The sequence below is a fragment of the Megalobrama amblycephala genome, linkage group LG18, assembly GCF_018812025.1.
Source record: "Megalobrama amblycephala isolate DHTTF-2021 linkage group LG18, ASM1881202v1, whole genome shotgun sequence".
Lineage (NCBI taxonomy): Eukaryota > Metazoa > Chordata > Actinopteri > Cypriniformes > Xenocyprididae > Megalobrama > Megalobrama amblycephala.
The window spans coordinates 12385977-12404376 of NC_063061.1; the positions used below are offsets into that span (position 1 = coordinate 12385977).

An 18400-nucleotide genomic window follows, 5' to 3' on the forward strand; every position below is an offset into this window, starting at 1 on the left:
TGTGTGAAAAGTGATTATTGTGTGCTTTTTGACTGCTTTAAAGTTGTCAGTTTTATGCATAATCCTAAATAAAGTTTCAGTGCTAACGGAACATTCTCTGTTCAGTTATTTTGCCCTAAATGTTACAATATCAATGTGTCTGTTTGAAATCTCACTATATGTATATAATAAAATTAGTTACAACTATGTTTAAACTACATAGTTTAGCACTCATTTTAAAAGAAATCCTTCATCTTCATTTTATTTAAAGAAACCTTGCTCAATCAACATTGGTAAATGGCTCTTCATATTTCTATATGACTTATCTTCAAAGATATGTTACAGGGATATGATGAAGCTCTAAGATCCAGAACCAGTGTGATTATTATTGGTCTGGTGGACCCTCAAGATGGATATGTATGTTCTCACAAAATACTAAGTCGTTACTGAAAACTTGATAATTGTTATTACTATAATTCAAACATTTATATATTACCAGTATGTGCTATGCTTTGTAAGGGTATAGTTTATCCCACTGAGAATTTCTTTTACCCTAATATGTTAAAAATATATCTTATGCTTCAAGATATTAAATGAAATGACCCCATAATATCAGATTCAGCTTCTGGGTAAGGTTTAATAAGCCTTAATATTCCATAAAAATGTAGCATTTTCAAGAATTACATGGTGACTTTAAATACATGTTATTATACAAATTAAAAAAGTGGCATTGTCCAAAATCTTTTTACATAGATGATATTTGCCTGTCCATGCATACAAACATGCTCATCAAATCTTTTAACACTTTAAAGAAATTTCTTTGAAAACAGTATAAACTGTACTTGCATGAAAGAGAATAATGTTGGGAGATATCTTTCAAAAACTGAAAATATTGTAAAAGAAGTGTATTGTCAAAATCTTAAGCATTTATTGACAATATAAAAAAAGGCAATTATTGGAATTTATATAACATACTAAAGGTATTGTGCTGCGTTCACAACACGTGGTAATTAAACAAGTCACATTCTACTCTGAGCTGTTCAGGTGGTGCAGCAGTCACATGGTATAAGAGCGCTCAGAAAATGTAGAGTTTTCAAGTTGTAATTACGAGTTCTACGAGAATGTGAACACTTTTTACAAGTCAGAATCTTGTAATTCCGGTAATTCCAACATGGCGTGAATGCACGTTGGTCTAAAGAAGAGAAGAAAGCCACTGAAGAGTATCTTCATTTCTAATTTATATTTTTGTTTTAATTGAAATGCATTGAAATGTGGAGGTGATTTTTGAATTGAATTACATGTGCATTGAATTCTGGCCCATGGCCATTAATCGAATTTGATCTTTGGCCCTTCATAGTAAAAATTTTAGGCACCTCTGGTCTAAAGAAATAATAAAAAACACATTTATGATGCTCACATGAAAAACAAGTAATATTTAAACGTAAAAATATAATAAAATATATATACATTAGCATGATTAAAACAAACAGCAGAACTTTAAATCTCTCCCAGTTTTGTGTGACTCATTTCCAGAAACGATAGAATCCCAAGGCAATTGCCAAGCAGGTGAAGATGCATGCTGTGAAAAATAATAATAATAAAAACATAATTCAGTTTACAGTTTAGATTATGTTCTTTGTTCCCAAAAAAGAAATGTAAATTACATCAACAAACTAAGCCACTAACAAAGCACTTGATTAATTTATCTATTATCAAGTTCAGCGTCTTATCTGACGGACTTGCAAACAAATCACTCATTAGTCACATATGTGTACAGATAGCAGTCATGTGTTTGAAAAGAATCTTCAGTAAATACCTGCAAGATATCTAACGGTCTCCAGCTTGAGTGATTCCAGGAGGGTTTTCAAAGAGGCTACTTGTATATCGATTTTCTTTGAAGTTTCCACTGCTTCACATTCTATATCTGCATTCTGAAAGATTGAGGTTAAAAAGAACTTTAACTTTAGTATGTCATTTGTTTATAACTTTTTGAATAATTGGCAATAAAAGATTAAAGTAATTATACTGAAAAGAAAATTCTTCCTTGTAAATCTTAGTTGAAGTGATAGCTGTTGCTGTTAAAACATGCTGTGTGATTATGACCATTTTTAAACCTTACCATTTTTTGGAACTCTGTTTTAACCTCCATAAGTTTCTTCTCTTGTTCTGTAAACTGGAATAAAAACAATACTTGAATAATTTAATTTTAAAAAATAAATAAATAAATAAATAATATAAACTGTTAAAATGTTAACAAGTAATGTACACATACCATGTCTGTAACTCTACTTCGCTCCAGATTAATGTCTAACTTTGCATCTGCTCTGATTTTTTGACTTTCTTCCTTCAATGTGAACATAAAAAATAAAGCTTTCATTAAACAGAATCATGTATTGTGCAGAATGATTATTGAAATTCACACAACACTTTACCTACCAGTAGTCTATTCTTTATTTGCTCCAGCTCTGTTTTCATTTTCTGAGAGTTAAATATTTGAGAAGGTAAAGAACTGAATTTAACTTCAATACGTTTTAAAATAGTATTACTACTTTGTGGACAAACAGGTTTTGTCCTTTATTTATTCTGATTATAGAGCCAAAAACAAAGGATGAAATGCAGGTGTAAACTTTATTCTTACTGCATTTTCTGAACGCAAGTTGGCAAATTCACTCTTCTCCAGGATAACCATGTCTTTCCTGATAGCATCTAGATGAGCCATGATTTGTTGTAGAGCTATTTCCTAACACAAATGAAGAAACCATCATTCATTGAGGTTCATTAATAGTCATATGTGCAGACAGCAGTTTTGTTAGTCATTTACCTGATGGGCTCCAGTGACCATGTCTCTGTATACAATGTCCATATTGGCTGTAGTAAGTGTCACCAATGCCGAGACAATCACTTCTGCCTGCCTCTTCTCAAAACCTGAATTACATGTGCAGGGCCAATGCAAAATTTAAAAAAAAAATCTAACAAAACTTTTTAAAGATCTATATAAGCACTAACACTTAGTAAATGTAAATAAATAATTTGAATTCCAAATATATATTTTTAACCTTACATGCATACATCAAATTTAAAGTAAACTATATGAAAATACATACAACATAACATAGTAAAATATAAAGTATTTCGATTTTAAGTACTGTAGTAGTCAGTAGTAAGTAGTAAGTAGGCTACTGTAGTCAGTTAATCATACCGCTGGATTCCAGCTCTTTCACGAGCGCATGCGAGTCAAACGTGAGTTTCCTCTGCTCCAGTGGCGTTAACTCCACTTTTCTCACATCATATGTCTTGACAGCAGTAGTTTTATGGAATCCTGAAAGGAAAAATACGTCTAAGTCCTTGAATACTTACTGTACTGTGTCCGTCGGTCGAACAGCACTTACCTCTCCGATGACACATTGGTTGGATGTTGAGTTGATGCAGTTTTAACATAGAGGAGAACTGGTATCGTCTCCGTATAAACATTCCCCAACATGACATTGTTATATAAAAAGTTATATGGATAGACTAAAAAAAGTAGGGTTATTTTTGTGTCAATGGAATTGTTATGTGCCTTTAGCTTCTACACTTTTTGCAAATGGCTCAACAACAGCCAACACGAACTCTCCTGTCTGTCCTTCCTCTGTCATTCAGGGCAGAACGACACTGTTGAAGACACACACACCTTTCAGGGTCAAATCGATTAAAAAACTCTCCAGATATGTTAGTTTAATATGTGGTTTCCTGGTTCGGTGCACTCTAGATGCCGTTTAGATAGATTGTGAAGAAGGTGGAGTTTTTCACCACTGATGACGTACTGGTAGAAATAGATAAACAACTAGAAAGGCAGTTTGAATCAAAACAAAGCTTAACGGCCTGAGCAAAGAGTGTAGAACCCAAGAGGCGACACTCGATACTTTTTGGGTAACAGCCACTAGATGGCGCTCCGGTAGCGCGGCCGCCATTATGGGGTGAAAATACTAACTTGGACCATTGAATCCTTCACATCTTACGCACCCAAAATCGGCGAATTTCACTGCCAAATCAGAAGCGCAAAAGAACAGTTTTTTTTTTAATTAAGTCATCAGTAAATTGTATGGCACCTACAGTAAATGTTGTGTTGTCTTATATATGTTTTATTTTATCAGTTGTGGAATACAGCCATTCAACCATCTGAGGTAACGTAGTTAGCCTAATTTATTGAGTATTTCCATTTTATGCAACTTTATACATTTATTAATAGTAAATTAATCATTAATAAATTTAAGATCATATTTGCAACGAACAATATATTTCAGATCTATCACTCGACTATTGTACGTTTTAATGGATCACGCTACTACAAACATAATGATCTAATAACACATGATGCATTGCTGTGTCCGTTATCGCATAATTCCCACTTTTGGACACTTTTGCTTTAACATACATTAGGCAACACTGCAAAAACAAGCTGTTATTTTCTGTTATATTTATTGTCCAACATTCCCAATTTTTCTGATGCATGTCCTTAATTTAATTTCATATGTTGGTTTTAATTCAGTGTTTATAAGCCTAATGGTAATACTAGACCTTTTAAAGAATTTTAACCCAAACTGACTGGGTTTCTAGAGAGCAAAGGTTTTGTGAAAAAAAAGTGGAAGATTTAAACACAAAGTGTGTAAAATAAACTGTAAAAAGGATTTGATGATCACTGATAGTATTTTATTCTGTGTTGTCATCATTCAGGTTGGATTTCAGCTTTAATGTACGTTTTTTAACAAAGCATCTGATATTGCCATAGAAACTAGTGGAGTGACGACTCGCTTTCACCACAAAATGGCGGAAGCGCAGGGCTGCTGCTGGGCGCCGGCCGGTGTTACAATGGAACCCTCTATTGAGTTTCGCTTCTTGTTAGTGTATATTCTTTGGCCCGAGTGAGGTTTCAAAATGGTCAGGTACGACGGGTCTAAATAATAATCTTCAGCTTTCAACTATTCACTGAATAGTTTTTAAACAAACAGCTAATGCGATAATTCATGTTACGTCTAAATTATCATCCACTCCAGACTTTTCTCAGCGCTGGAAAAATTGACCAATCAGTCATCCCTGAATAAGAATTTATTTTTTATTTATTTTTTTAATTTTTTTTTTTTTTTATCGGATTTCCTCTTGTATAACGACCAGCTTTAGAATTGTCAGATTTAAATATTATACTTTTAAGTCTAAAAATCTCCGGCGAGATACCAAAAACGTCTGATATGTAAATTTGGGTTTGGCTCAAATGGGCATTGGCTTTCTGAGCCGTCACGCGCCCCCTGCTGGAGAACTTGTTAATGTCAGAAACATTCACTGTGCTAACCCAAAGGTTGTAATTCGGCTTTTAGAAATAAAGTTTTTCTTCTGTCCAAGAAACTGTCATGGCTGCGCCCATGCCTAACGATCATAGCTGGTTTTTTGCTTTGGCTCTTGGAGTTTCATTTCTCAAATGTCTTTTGATAAATGCCTAGTAAGTGAATTTTTCTCACATTATATACTTTTCCTCTCATGTGATCTCCACATTAAAAGCTAAAACCCCTTGTATGTCGGAAGAGTGAGCAAATACTCGAGACTCATTCATTCTGAACTCCTTTAACGAAGAGGAAACAATTCCTTCGCATCACGTGTTGTCAAGTAATGTGATGTAATATTTTAATTAAAAATTACTATATTTCAGCCACTCTACGGACTTTGAAGTACATAGGAACTGGCTTGCCCTGACTCACAGTCTGCCAGTATCACAGTGGTATTATGAGGTAGTCATGTGGATTACATACAGTTTTCATACAATTATATAATAGGTTTTTATTTTATGGTTTATTTTTTATATTTTCAGGCTACATCTGAGTGGACATTGGATTATCCTCCTCTGTTTGCTTGGTTTGAATATGGACTTTCTCATATTGCCCAATTTTTTGATAAGGAGATGCTGGTTGTTCAGAATCTGAATTATGCAAGTCCAGCCACAGTCCTGTTCCAAAGGCTGTCCGTCATTGTAGCTGATGTGGTCTTGATTCATGCAGTTAAAGAGTATGTAGCTTCTACATGACACTTATTTAAAAAAAAATGCCATTACTTATCTTTGCACAATTTGAACAAAAGTAGTTTTTGGTCCATTTTATCTTTAAAAGGTACTTTTACAGAAAGACAGTATTAAGGGCTTGCTAATGTCGAATCTGGGATGAAGTACATTTGTACTATTCTAGATGCTGCAAATGTTTGCGAGATGACAAAGGAAAGGATCTTCTGGGAAAGCCATGTTTCATCCTGACAGGGTTGTTGCTGTGGAACTTTGGCCTTCTAATTGTTGATCGTATCCTTGTGGATCTGGCACATTAACAAGTCAAGTCATGCATGCCCTGCTGTGGCTCAGCCATGTCATTTCTCTTACCTGAAATTAATTTCGCTTGACTAAATTCCTGCAGATATTCACTTTCAGTATAATGGCTTCCTGTTTGGTGTTCTACTTCTATCAATAGCAAGACATTTCCAGGTATTCGTTGCAATTTCAGTGTGTTGATTAGAAAGTTCTGGAATGTTATTTAAATTTGTTATACATGTGTTTTATTTAAATGTTAGCTTGTGTTTGACTTAGACTTTGTTTTCGACTCAGAATATATTTATGATTTTGTGTGTTTCCAGAATAGACACTTAGAAGGGGCTTTGCTGTTTTCAATACTTCTAAACTTGAAGCATATATATCTATACATCGCACCTGCATACGGTATCTTCCTGCTGAGATGTTTTTGTTTCACCCAGAACAATCCAGGTAATTAACTTGTCAGAATACCTGAAAAAATAAATTATTATATAATATATAGTATTTATTAAGATACAAACAGAAAATACAGAAAATACATATACAAAAAAGGCTTCTTTAAGCAAAAATCAGTATTTAGTGTGACCTCCTGGAAGAAACTCTGAGAAACAGAAAATCATCAGATTTTGAATGTTTTCTTGGCCTTCCAGTCCTTTTCTATCCCATTTAGGTTTAAAGGGTTAGTTCACCCAAAAATGAAAATTCTGTCATTTATTACTCACCCTCATGTCGTTCTACACCCATAAGACCTTCGTTCATCTTTGGAACACAAATTAAAAATTAATTCATTAATTTGTGTTCTGAAGATGAATGAAGGTTTTATGGGTTTGGAACGACATGAGGGTGAGTAATTAACACAGACAGAATTTTCATTTTTGGGTGAACTAACCTTTTAAAGGTGCCCTAGAACTTCTTTTTAAAAGATGTAATATAAGTCTAAAGTGTCCCCTGAATGTGTCTGTGAAGTTTCAGCTCAAAATACCCCATAGATTTAATAAAAAAAAATTTTTTTTAACTGCCTATTTTGGGGCATCATTAACTATGCACCGATATATAGGTTGCGGCCCCTTTAATTCTCGAACAGCATAAACAAAGTTCACACAGCTAATATAACCCTCAAAATGGATCTTTACAAGATGTTCGTCATGCATGCTGCTTGCATACATCGGATCATGTGAGTATAGTATATATTTGAATGTATTACATTTGATACTGAATGAGTTTGAGGCTATGCTGCGTGGCTAAAGCTAACATTACACACTGTTGGAGAGATTTATAGAGAATAAAGTTGTGTTTATGCATTACACAGACTGCAAGTGTTTAAAAATGAAAATAGCGACGGCTCTCGTCTCCGTGAATACAGTAATAAACGATGGTAAATTTAACCACATTTAACAGTACATTAGCAACATGCTAACGAAACATTTAGAAAGACAATTCACAAATATCACTAAAAATATCATGTTATCATGGATCATGTCAGTTATTATCGCTCCATCTGCCATTTTTCGCTATTGTTCTTGCTTGCTTACCTAGTCTGATGATTCAGCTGTGCACATCCAGACGTTCTGCCCTTGTGTAATGCCTTAACATGGGCTGGCATATGCAAATATTGGGGGCGTACATATTAATGATCCCGACTGTTACGTAACAGTTGGTGTTATGTTGAGATTCGCCTGTTCTTCGGAGGTCTTTTAAACAAATGAGATTTATATAAGAAGGAGGAAACAATGGAGTTTGAGACTCAATGTATGTCTTTTCCATGTACTGAACTCTTGTTATTCAACTATGCCGAGGTAAATTCAATATTTAATTCTAGGGCACCTTTAAGAGAGCCAGGTTTCCTGCTGTTGCTCAAGTTTAATGGCAGGTCAATAAATACTTTAGCCTATAGAAGCTGTTTTTTCTGATTTAAAAAAATAATAATACTGCGTACAAATTTTCTGTATTTTCTGGTTATATTATAATAAAGAGACTGAGAAATAATTTTATATTTTCATTATACCATTGCTAGAACAACATTTGATGGTGGCCTAAGACTTTTGCACAGTATTTATATATATATATATATATATATATATATATATATATATATATATATATATATATATATATTTGTTTTTCCCCTTATTTTTCAGATGGGTCTTTGCAGTGGAGAAGTTTCAGTGTCTTGCGACTGGTAGCACTAGGAACTATTGTCTTGTCTACTTTTGCAGTGTCATTTGGACCTTTTATAGCACTGGTTTGTTATCAGTATATCTAACATTTAAAAAAAGAATTGTTTTTTATTTCATAACTGATGTTCACTGATAAATTTTATTTATCTTTAAAAGGGTCAGCTTCCACAAGTCCTGTCACGACTCTTCCCCTTCAAGCGTGGTCTGTGTCATGCGTACTGGGCACCAAACATCTGGGCGCTTTACAATATAGCAGATAAAGCTTTTTCCATTCTGGGTATGTTCAGTAACTCAAACGATTGTGTGGTTTTACTGTAGATGAAATAGAAACAGTATATATAGAATAATTTGATTGTATATTCATATTATGAGCGTTGTCACATTGATTCAATCACTATCCCCATTTTTTACGCTGATTGTTACTGATTCACTTATTCAGGTGTGAAATTGAAACTGCTTGACATCAGCAAACTTCCCAAGGCCTCAATGACTGGTGGTCTGGTTCAAGAGTTCCAGCACTCTGTGCTTCCTTCAGTCTCTCCTTTAGCAACACTTGCTTGTACATTACTGTCAGTATTGGTGAGTTCTTTGTGATTTGCATTGTCAATCTGAATATTCAAACAGATGGCCTTCATTTCATCCATTGACAGAGTATGATCAATGAGAAGAAATTGATTTCTAGATTTGCCAGACTCTGAAGTTTATACCATTTTTGCCACTTTTTTTCCTTTTAGCCTGCTCTTTTCAGGATATGGCATAGACCTAATGGAGCTAGAGGATTCTTGCGCTGCCTTGTCGTTTGTGCCCTTGGATCCTTTATGTTTGGTTGGCACGTACATGAGAAAGCCATCCTGATGGCCATACTTCCTTTAAGGTGATCGTCTGATGATGGTATCCTTACATAAGCATCTTCTGCCAGCCTCCCTACCCTCAAAAACAGTTTCTTGTTTTTCAGTTTGCTTGCTGTGGAGAGTAGAGAAGATGCCAGGACTTTTCTTATCCTCAGTATAACTGGCCATTATTCCCTATTTCCACTCCTCTTCACAACCCAAGGTGTGTCCCATTTAGAAAAAACTCATATACCGTCTCGCAACAAGCATTTTGCATCAGCACTGATTGTAATTCTTAAATTTTCCATTCTCAATTCCAGAGTTGCCCATTAAAATATTTCTCATGTTGCTGTTTACAATCTTCAGTTTAACTTCCATAAAAACGCTGTTCAGGTCAGTACTTAAAATGGGATTATTGGACTTGATGTTTAAAGAAACAATTGGTAATGTAATTCATTCTTCATTTGACTCCTCAGCAAGGGCGGGGCTTTGTTGAACCCGCTGGAAGCCACGTATCTCTTGGGCCTGATTCCTCTGGAGCTCATCTGTGAGTTTGTTTACCCGCTGACAGTCTGGCAGAAGACGTTCCCCTTCCTCCCTCTGATGTTCACCTCAGTTTACTGTGCGCTGGGAGTGGCATATGCCTTCATCAGACTATATATTTCATTGCTGACATGTTCAGACACCACTAAACGGTTGAAAACGCAGTGAATCATGTGTTTCAGAGGCTAAGCTTAATATCTAGAAACTGGTTATTTCTGTTTAATTGGACAAAAATTTTCGTTGGACCAAAATGAAAGATTTGTAGATATCTAGGGATTTGTTTGGTGGATGGCTTGTGGGATATGAGTATCTCGGGACTCAGTTGTTTATTACTTTATAGAATGTAGACTATGGATACAAATGTTTATTTTTTAAGGTGTTTCTATACATTTTTTTGCTCAGTAAACTTGCCTAAACCTGCAGTGTTTTTGTTAACTAAAACAAAAACTTAATATCTTAAAATATAAATATTAGATGAAAAACTTAAAATCCGATGGCTCAGTGAGTTTATCAAAAATATCTTAATTTGTGTTCCGAAGATGAACGAAGGTCTTACGGGGTGTGGAACAGCATGAGGGTGAGTAATTAATGACTGAATTTTCATTTTTTGGGTGAACTAACCCTTTAAGAAAAAAAATTCACCCATTTCTTATTGTCTCTGATAAAATTAAACAGTGGTTTGAATAAACAATTTTATTAATAAGGCATCGTAAATATTTCATACCAGATGGCATACTATCTGATTGTTTCTAAGGACAGGAAGTCAATACCTCATTCAAGTACTTGATGTTTTTTTACCTGAAATATTTCTAACGTGAAAAAGGTCAAATACAGAGAATCATCACTGGAGGCAAGTGTACAGTGCAGAGTATGAAAACATGAGCATCTCAAAGCTTTAAATTTGTGGCTTCCATTAAAAAACATAATTTAGAAAACAAAGTAATCAAAAACAGTTCACACTTGCTCTATGTGGAAGTCGCATCACACTGAAGAATTCCCAACTTATTGCCTCAGTTCTGATCTGTATTTGGTGTAAATCCAACTGAACAATGTCATGCTGGCAGAGCTCCTCACAAACTTATATCTGCTATATACTGTGGTTACACAATTTAAATGTTTTTAAAGGAGCAAGCCTGTGTCTACACACACATACTCAAACTCGCTGCTTATTAATGATGCTGTTTAAATAATCCAAAAAAGTAAAAGCACTTTTCGAGTCCTTTTGTGATTTCCCTGCATTTTTCAATGCAAGGCTTATCCGAAGGTCCCAAGAATGTTAAAACACATGCAGCTCTCTATATAATGATATTACAGAATTTGACATTTAAATGTGTGCATTACCATTCAAAAGTATAGGGTTGGGGTCGGTAAGATTTAAAAAAAAAAAAAATCTGTCATGAAAATAATCTGTCATACCAAAGCTGCAATTATTTTATCAAAAATATGGTAAGAACAGTAATATTGTGAAATATGTTTACAATTTAAAATTACTGTTTGAGTATATTTGAAAATGTAATTAAAATGTTAGGGAAAAGCTGAATTTTCAGCATCCAATCTTTCCGAAATCATTCTAATATGATGATTTGGTGCACAAGAAACATTCTGAAAACATTCTGATACATTTTTTCAACATTCTTAGATCAATACGGGGAAAAAGAAACATCAGAATAGCAATTATTAAAAACAGAAATCTTTTGTAACATTATAATGTGTCCTGGCATAATAAAAGTATTAAGTATTCATATATATATGAATATGAATACGAATATGAATACTATATATATATGAATACTTTCATTGTAATAATGTATATATAAAAATAAATAAATCTTATTGACCCCAAACAGTACAGTTAGAACAGTAGGAACAGTAGAGCAATTGCAAGTTTTTTAAACTTTTAATTTCACTGTTTTGAAAAGCTAGGTCAGCTAAAATGATAGGTGGAAATGTAACTACTGCGTCAGATAACTTGATCAGGTAAGTTTGATGCATTCCTCGGATAAAGTGCTGTATTTGTGATATGTTATTTCAGTAGTTCTCAACTGGTGGGTCGCAACCCAAAAAAAATAGGTCTTAGATCTGTTCAGATGGGTCATGGACAGCAAAATAAATATGCTTATCAAATTCCCATATACTGAGGTCAAAGACGTGTTCAGCCAAACTACTATATTTGTTACATTTCCAGCCTGGTCATGTTACAAATTTAGCTATGCAGCAATGCAGTTCATTGTAATAATACGTTAAAGGGATAAGTTCACCCAAAAATGAAAATTCTGTCATTAATTACCCTCATTTCGTTCCAAACCCCTAAGACATTAATTCATCTTCGAAACACAAATTAAGATATTTTTGATGAAATCCGATAGCTGTCTGGATCCCCCATAGATTGCAACGCAATTACCACTTTCAAGGCCCAGAAAGATAGTAAAGACATTGTTAAAATAGTCCATGTGACAGCAGTGGTTCAATCTTAATTTTATGAAACGATGAGAATACTTTTTGTGTGCAAAAAAACTCTTCTGTGTCAGTCTCCAACGCTGTTCACTGAAACCTCTCGGATTTCATCAAAAATACAACATTCCTCTGTTCGTTTACAATTTTTGTTCAGCGTTGGGTTGCCATTTGATGTCCTATAATGTAGGCAAAAACCAGTTGAGAACCACTGCTCTATACGTTACTTAATTCACAGTTTTTAGGGCAATTCAGGCCACGTCGGCAATGGACTGTCTCAGAGATCACTCTCAGAGCAATCTAGCACAAGTACATGGATTATATGATGTGCTCAACCAATGAAAGTCACTAGATGTGTGCTCAGTGTTCTCCACTGAGCCTTTCCTTAAAAAGCAACACATTGCTCACTCCTAAGTCTTGCCAGCAGTTCCTTAGTCTCCTGAACCCCTTATAGCATTAGAGGATCAATGTTCAACTGAGGACAGCGCCGACGCAAGGTTTTGTATCTCCGCTGGGGTCACCGTGATCACACCGTGATTGAGCAAATGTCTGAGAACTTTCCATTGAGGAAATCACCGGTGCCATGGAAAGCTACATCTGATCCTCAAGAGCTGGACCGCCAAACTCCATTTTGATTTTCAAGAGGGAAATTATTTTGTTTTCATCGTCCTTAAGATGGCGTAAACTCAGCCTAACTTGCCTTGATTTGTTTCTGTCGCCCTTCGACAATAATAACTAGGACTGGAGTGAGGTCCATCAGTTTATTCAGCATATCCATAATGTCCGGATGTTCTTTCGCTCCTTCGATAAACTCCTCCAGCGTCAGTTCACCTGAATGTTTAAATAGAAGGAGATGAAATAAACTCACTAGAATATATAAATGCATTCAGATGAGGACTTTCATGAATTAACTGGTACTCACCTTCTCCATTAACATCGATCTTTTCAAATATAAGGGCCACTACTTCCTCTGGCACAATATCACGATTTCTTGTGATGTCTTGTATAGCCTGTTTTAGAGAAAAATGAAAATGAAAATCTATATACCAAGAACATTTTTAATATCTGAACTGCTACAGTATTGTGCGAAGTAACCGACCAGCCACCCGAGGTCAGCTAAACATGAAACCTCATGTGACATGCGACACTATTTCCACACTAAGAAGTGTCAATCTCGAGGTACAGAAACAGCACAAGTTCTCTAATTGGATTAAATCAGCTCATCTACAAGTTAAGCAGACTGATCCAGAGTCCATGACCTGCCTTTTGAATCGTTTTCAGCAATGCCTTTCTATTTTGGTTTGTTCACAAACACCTGATGTGGAAGCAAATATATATGTAGATAATCCAGTGATTATCATTAACATGACATATCACAGTGAAAGAAAATAAGCTGTTGAAGGTTGGTTTATGGTATTTGACTAATCTTTCACTTACCGTAAATATTGTCTCCAATTCATCCTTGTCAATTTTCCCATTGCCATCCTGGTCAAAAAGTTTGAAGTACCACTTGAGTTTCTGGTTAATTTCCCCCTTGAGCATTAAGCTAACAGCAGCGATATATTCCACAAAATCTATGTATCCATCCTAAGGGGGGAAAAAAAAGAGAGGGACAGTTAAAAAAAAATGTTTTAATCCCAAAGAGACCATTTAAGCTGTTTTAATATGAACAGTCCCCCTAAGGAGATTCAGGTTAGGTCATTGTGTGCTTTTTTAGCTTTGTAGCTTGCTTTAACCTGTTTAAGCTTTTTAACCTGAACCAATGTAAGCTTTGTAACATTGTTATAAGCTTTTCTCTTTTAAGCTGAACAGTCAACATTGACAGTCAATAATGTAAACTGATTGCCCTTGGGAGGATTACACTGCAAAATGTAGTGTCCATATATTTCGTCAATATATTTTTTTATATCTCTTTTGACATGTTTCCCATATGGTCAAATATAAAAGTGACCAAAAATATATGGCTAATATAAACGTTAAAATATATTTACCTTGCATGCATTAGTTACTTTCATTTCCTCATACATTTTTTTGTCTTTTTATATATTGTTTTCAATATAGATATGTTTATACTGTTTTAAAAATTACATTTTGCATTGACTCAAAACGTAGCTATGTTAAGAGTAGATTAGAAGTATTTTCTTGCGTCTCCTTGAAGTATATTTTGTAATTTATTTTGGCTAGGGGTGTAACAGTACATCGATATAGATCGATACATCGATCTAATGTCGATGCATCGATGCAATGCTGCATGTGGGCTAACTATAGAGGCACCTTTGTTTTAACACTCTCCACATTTTCACACAATATCAGTCTATGCATTATCGCCAACACGTGCATTCTCATTTAAACTACCTTTCAGAACTTGTGAAAGACACTCGGGACAGTTGATGGAACTGTCACTGAAAGAATATGATCAATAAACTGCCGCATAGGAGCGCCGCGCGCTGTGACTCTGTGTTGCTTCAAGCGCATCATTCTGCGCACGGGATGCGCGCAAGTGCTTTGTGCCGCTCTGTATTAGAGCCTTTATAATACATTTGCACAATGAAAGAATATTAATAGCATGTCTTATTTTGTCCTACCTATAATATGTTGTTGCTTCATTAAAAACCTGCGCTATACATTTAAAAGAAATGTCTTTTAATTATGTGTGTGTATGTATTCCTTGTTTATCAGTTTTTTGACATTACACATTTTAGCACAGAACTAAAATACTTTCTTGACTGTTGTCATGTCATAAGCTGTCATTAGATTACTGTGTGAATTTTTTATTTGTGGATGTCCCAATCAGGGTTCAGGATGTGAAATTTTGAAATAAATGTTTGTTATATATTTTGGTTGCAGTTGTGAGTTGATAAAAATTTAACTGGTTGTGTAAAATAGGCTCAAAATATCAAATCGAATCATATCATAATCGTATTGCAGAACTTTTTGAGGTATCGGAAAATATCGAATCGCTGGCTATGAGAATTGATATTGTATCGAATCGTGATGAACTGTCCGATTTACACCCCTAATTTTGGCATTTGAACCCGTTATTTTAGTATAACTAAGATACTATTTGATTGATTTTTATTTTTTATTTCCCCTTTTCATTTTCTTTTTGTTGTTTGAGATTTTAGGAATGCATATTTTTACCATATTGGTTATGAGTATTACATTTACTGAGTAATTTGTTTTTTATGGTTTTAGTTTTAGTTTCATTTAACTATTAAAACCTAGACTTGATCAATTTTATATTTACTTATATTTCAGCCAGATTTTTTTCTTTTTTTTTCTATATTGGTCAGAAGACATTTGACCTAGTAAAGTTATATGTATAATTTAGCACTTTTTATCCAAAGAAACTCACAAATCTGATATACATTTGCCTCCTTTTCTGAGGTACTAATACCTGTGCATAGGATAAATGGTTTACCACCAGAGTTGACCTTACTTTACCCATCTGATGCCTTTTGGAATATCCATTTAAGATCAAGCTCTAAATGACAGTTATGTAACAAGCCTATGAACGATGATCTCACATAAATCACAATGATGATTTTACATGCATATGTGAGTATATTAACCAGAGAATGCAATCTTACCCCATCCATGTCGAAAGTGAAGAACACCTGATCCACATAACTGCTGGCGTCCTCATTCATCCCCTGCAGCCCCAGAATGGACTTGAGCTCAAAAAGCGTGATCAGGCCTGATGGAGACTCCCTCATGAACTTGTTATACCAGTGGTGCATGTCCTCAGCGAGGATATCATCCAGACTTGTGTGTTTGTTACCCATGGCTGTGCCCTGCAGCGGTAGGGACCACCCTCGCCTCGCACACCTTCTGTTCCAGCGCTGGTCCAGGCAGCTGCCTGTGAGCTCTGACGACGACCTGCAGACTGGCCTCCGCACTGTCGAGTGACTGAACCTATTAGATCCAGGTACCAATAAAAAGAGGTAGCACCTGAAAATAACTCCTGCTAATGGGATGATGGCAAGACCGGCCTCTTAAAGAGTAACTGGCACAGAGTAGAGAAGGCTTGTGTAACAGCCTTGATGAACCGTTTGCACGGTCATTGCAGTGCAGAGTGCATTAGAGGACACCTCTCAGTACGGTATTGTTACGGGTCTTGAACTCTTTTTAAGGTCTAACACTTACAGTAGATCTCTCGGCCTTGAGAGACAGAGGGATAATTATATGCTTCCAAACTTGATTGGTTTGTGATTGTGATTCCTATTTCATTATAATCGCAGGCCATTTGCCAATTCAGCAGACATATTCCGTGTCATAGGTATTTATGGAATATACAAGCATGTTTGACAGATTTTGGTCACTGTGTGGATCATTTTGCATGTGGAGGCTCACACGATGAAAGAACGTTTAAAAGTTGTGAAGAGTTTCAATGGGGATCAACTCATCGGTTTTGATCAACAAGTCATTTGCATTTAGATGCTGTGCAAATTGTAGACAATTGCACTTACTCTTTTGCACACATCCAAATCTGATGTGAACAAGAAACTAATTATTCAGACCTGGAACTTATTGTTTTGAGAAATAAAAGTCTCATTCGAGAATTGAGCCAAAACGATTGAGAAAAACTGTAAATATCAGTCAATATGGGTAAATAAAATCCCTCAAATATCAACAAATAACCAATATGGTAGAAATATGCATACATAAATTCATTAATTTAATCAGTGATTACACTTTATTTGTGACCCTGGACCACAAAACCAGTCATAAGTCACACAGGTATATTTGTAGCAATAGCAATACATTGGGTCAAAATGATCAAAAAATGTTTTATGCCAAAAATCATTAGGAAATTAAATAAAGATCATGTTCTATGAAGATATTTTGTAAAAAAAAAAAAAAATTTGTGAGTGGATATGCATTGCTAAGGACTTCATTTGGACAACTTTAAAGGCGATTTTCTCAATATTTTGATTTTTTAGTTGTATCTCTGTCAAATATTGTCCTATCCTAACAAACCATAATGGAAAGCTTATTTTAAAAAATTCATGTCAAAATTCTTGCGACTGGTTTTGTGGTCCAGGGTCACATATAGGTATGTTATTTTAAGATTTAATGTGATTTAATGTTTTTATGCATAAATTAATGTGACTTTTTTTTAATATATATAAATAAGATTATTCAAATCAGCAAAATATTTTACAAAATATCTTTTTTTTTTTTTTTTTTTTTTTCAAACAAAAATCAGCTGCAAATTTTATATTTAGTTTGAAACTGAAAGCTAAAGCAAACTGTTTAGTGAAAATAGAGAATGCACAATCACTACAATTGAATTTTCCAACATGCACTCTGAATTAAATGTATATAAAAGTGAGAAGGCATGTCTTCATGGATAATGGAGTCACATAACACTTAATTGCAAATGCTATTGGTACAATGACCTGATGATCTCCCACCCGTTTTTGTGCACTTGCCAGTCAGATCACTGACTTTTCTCACTTGGAAGTGACGAGGCAGATCCGTGCTCTTCATTATGGTCTTAAGGTGGTTTGTATCCACTACAGTAAATGGGATTAAGTGACTGTGGTCATTACCTCAAACATTCATTGTGGGCATTAGCCTGAACCTCTCAACTCATTAATTTTCTGCCATTTCTAAAAGGCTACCTGTAAACTATTCTGGGATTAGTAGCAGTGATTCTGTTAAACACCACGTAATGGATCTAAACAAATGAATGGTGTAAGGGACAACACATGCATACCTTTATATGAAATATGATACTTGTTACTAGTTAAACTTTTCCTTAAAATTAAGATTTGTTTATTCATCGTTACAACAGTAAATGTAAAATTTTTTGCAGATGACTGTGCAGCTGCTGAACCAGAGCTGAAGATGACCACGTGTGCAGTATGCAAGAGGAGGATATGTCAGTATTATTTGTTATAAACAGTGTCAACAGAAATAAAAGTATATTAATAATTATAACACATTTAACGTGCAGTCAGAAAACGTGAACAGCTACTTCCGCCTAATATTCACATAATATCATTTTCTCATTACAATGATTGTTAACCCCATTAGTTTCATATTGTGCTTTTATGTAAGACTTTAATATTAGCAATCAGGACAAAGCAACG

General features: G+C 34.8%; 3 protein-coding genes across 5 annotated transcripts; 1 reads left to right on the forward strand and 2 right to left on the reverse strand.

Annotated features, from left to right (window-relative positions):
• Positions 1–591: 591 nt before the first annotated feature.
• Positions 592–3785, reverse strand: ccdc90b (coiled-coil domain containing 90B). 2 transcript variants are annotated; one of them, XM_048167505.1, is made up of 9 exons: positions 3369–3782; positions 3179–3298; positions 2801–2904; positions 2618–2719; positions 2416–2457; positions 2252–2323; positions 2099–2152; positions 1796–1910; positions 592–1558 (listed from the first exon to the last, which is right to left on the reverse strand). In XM_048167505.1, exons 1-9 carry the CDS (start codon positions 3463–3465, stop codon positions 1503–1505), a joined length of 762 nt encoding a protein of 253 aa, XP_048023462.1. In that variant the 5' UTR covers positions 3466–3782; the 3' UTR covers positions 592–1502. The 2 variants fall into 2 exon arrangements, with proteins under 2 accessions (XP_048023462.1, XP_048023463.1); XM_048167506.1 differs by lacking the exon at positions 2416–2457 and having other exon boundaries at positions 3369–3785.
• A 1089-nt stretch (positions 3786–4874) lies between these two features.
• Positions 4875–10786, forward strand: alg8 (ALG8 alpha-1,3-glucosyltransferase). Of its 2 annotated transcripts, none has more exons than XM_048167471.1 (13): positions 4875–4901; positions 5660–5738; positions 5819–6012; positions 6189–6295; positions 6408–6475; positions 6625–6751; positions 8440–8543; positions 8635–8755; positions 8918–9057; positions 9213–9352; positions 9434–9531; positions 9629–9701; positions 9785–10786. In XM_048167471.1, exons 1-13 carry the CDS (start codon positions 4894–4896, stop codon positions 10017–10019), a joined length of 1494 nt encoding a protein of 497 aa, XP_048023428.1. In that variant the 5' UTR covers positions 4875–4893; the 3' UTR covers positions 10020–10786. The 2 variants fall into 2 exon arrangements, with proteins under 2 accessions (XP_048023428.1, XP_048023427.1); XM_048167470.1 differs by lacking the exon at positions 4875–4901 and adding an exon at positions 5232–5452.
• A 2207-nt stretch (positions 10787–12993) lies between these two features.
• Positions 12994–16829, reverse strand: guca1d (guanylate cyclase activator 1d). Its single transcript, XM_048165466.1, has 4 exons — positions 15893–16829; positions 13740–13889; positions 13225–13312; positions 12994–13133 (listed from the first exon to the last, which is right to left on the reverse strand). The coding sequence occupies exons 1-4, from the start codon at positions 16085–16087 to the stop codon at positions 12994–12996; spliced, it is 573 nt and encodes a 190-aa protein (XP_048021423.1). The 5' UTR covers positions 16088–16829.
• Positions 16830–18400: the final 1571 nt, after the last annotated feature.

Excerpts from the sequence above, each read along its gene's own strand:
- ccdc90b (XM_048167505.1), bottom strand. The coding sequence starts at position 3,465 with ATGTCATGTTGGGGAATGTTTATACGGAGACGATACCAGTTCTCCTCT. Across the intron at positions 2,720-2,800 it reads TGGTCACTGGAGCCCATCAG|GAAATAGCTCTACAACAAAT; the intron begins GTAAATGACTAA and ends CATTTGTGTTAG. Across the intron at positions 1,911-2,098 it reads AAACAGAGTTCCAAAAAATG|AATGCAGATATAGAATGTGA; the intron begins GTAAGGTTTAAA and ends TCAATCTTTCAG.
- guca1d (XM_048165466.1), bottom strand. The coding sequence starts at position 16,087 with ATGGGTAACAAACACACAAGTCTGGATGATATCCTCGCTGAGGACATG. Across the intron at positions 13,890-15,892 it reads TCACTTTCGACATGGATGGG|GATGGATACATAGATTTTGT; the intron begins GTAAGATTGCAT and ends TTCCCCCCTTAG. Across the intron at positions 13,313-13,739 it reads AATTGGAGACAATATTTACG|GCTATACAAGACATCACAAG; the intron begins GTAAGTGAAAGA and ends TCTCTAAAACAG.
- alg8 (XM_048167470.1), top strand. The coding sequence starts at position 5,364 with ATGGCTGCGCCCATGCCTAACGATCATAGCTGGTTTTTTGCTTTGGCT. Across the intron at positions 6,296-6,407 it reads TGGCCTTCTAATTGTTGATC|ATATTCACTTTCAGTATAAT; the intron begins GTATCCTTGTGG and ends AAATTCCTGCAG. Across the intron at positions 6,752-8,439 it reads TTTCACCCAGAACAATCCAG|ATGGGTCTTTGCAGTGGAGA; the intron begins GTAATTAACTTG and ends CTTATTTTTCAG.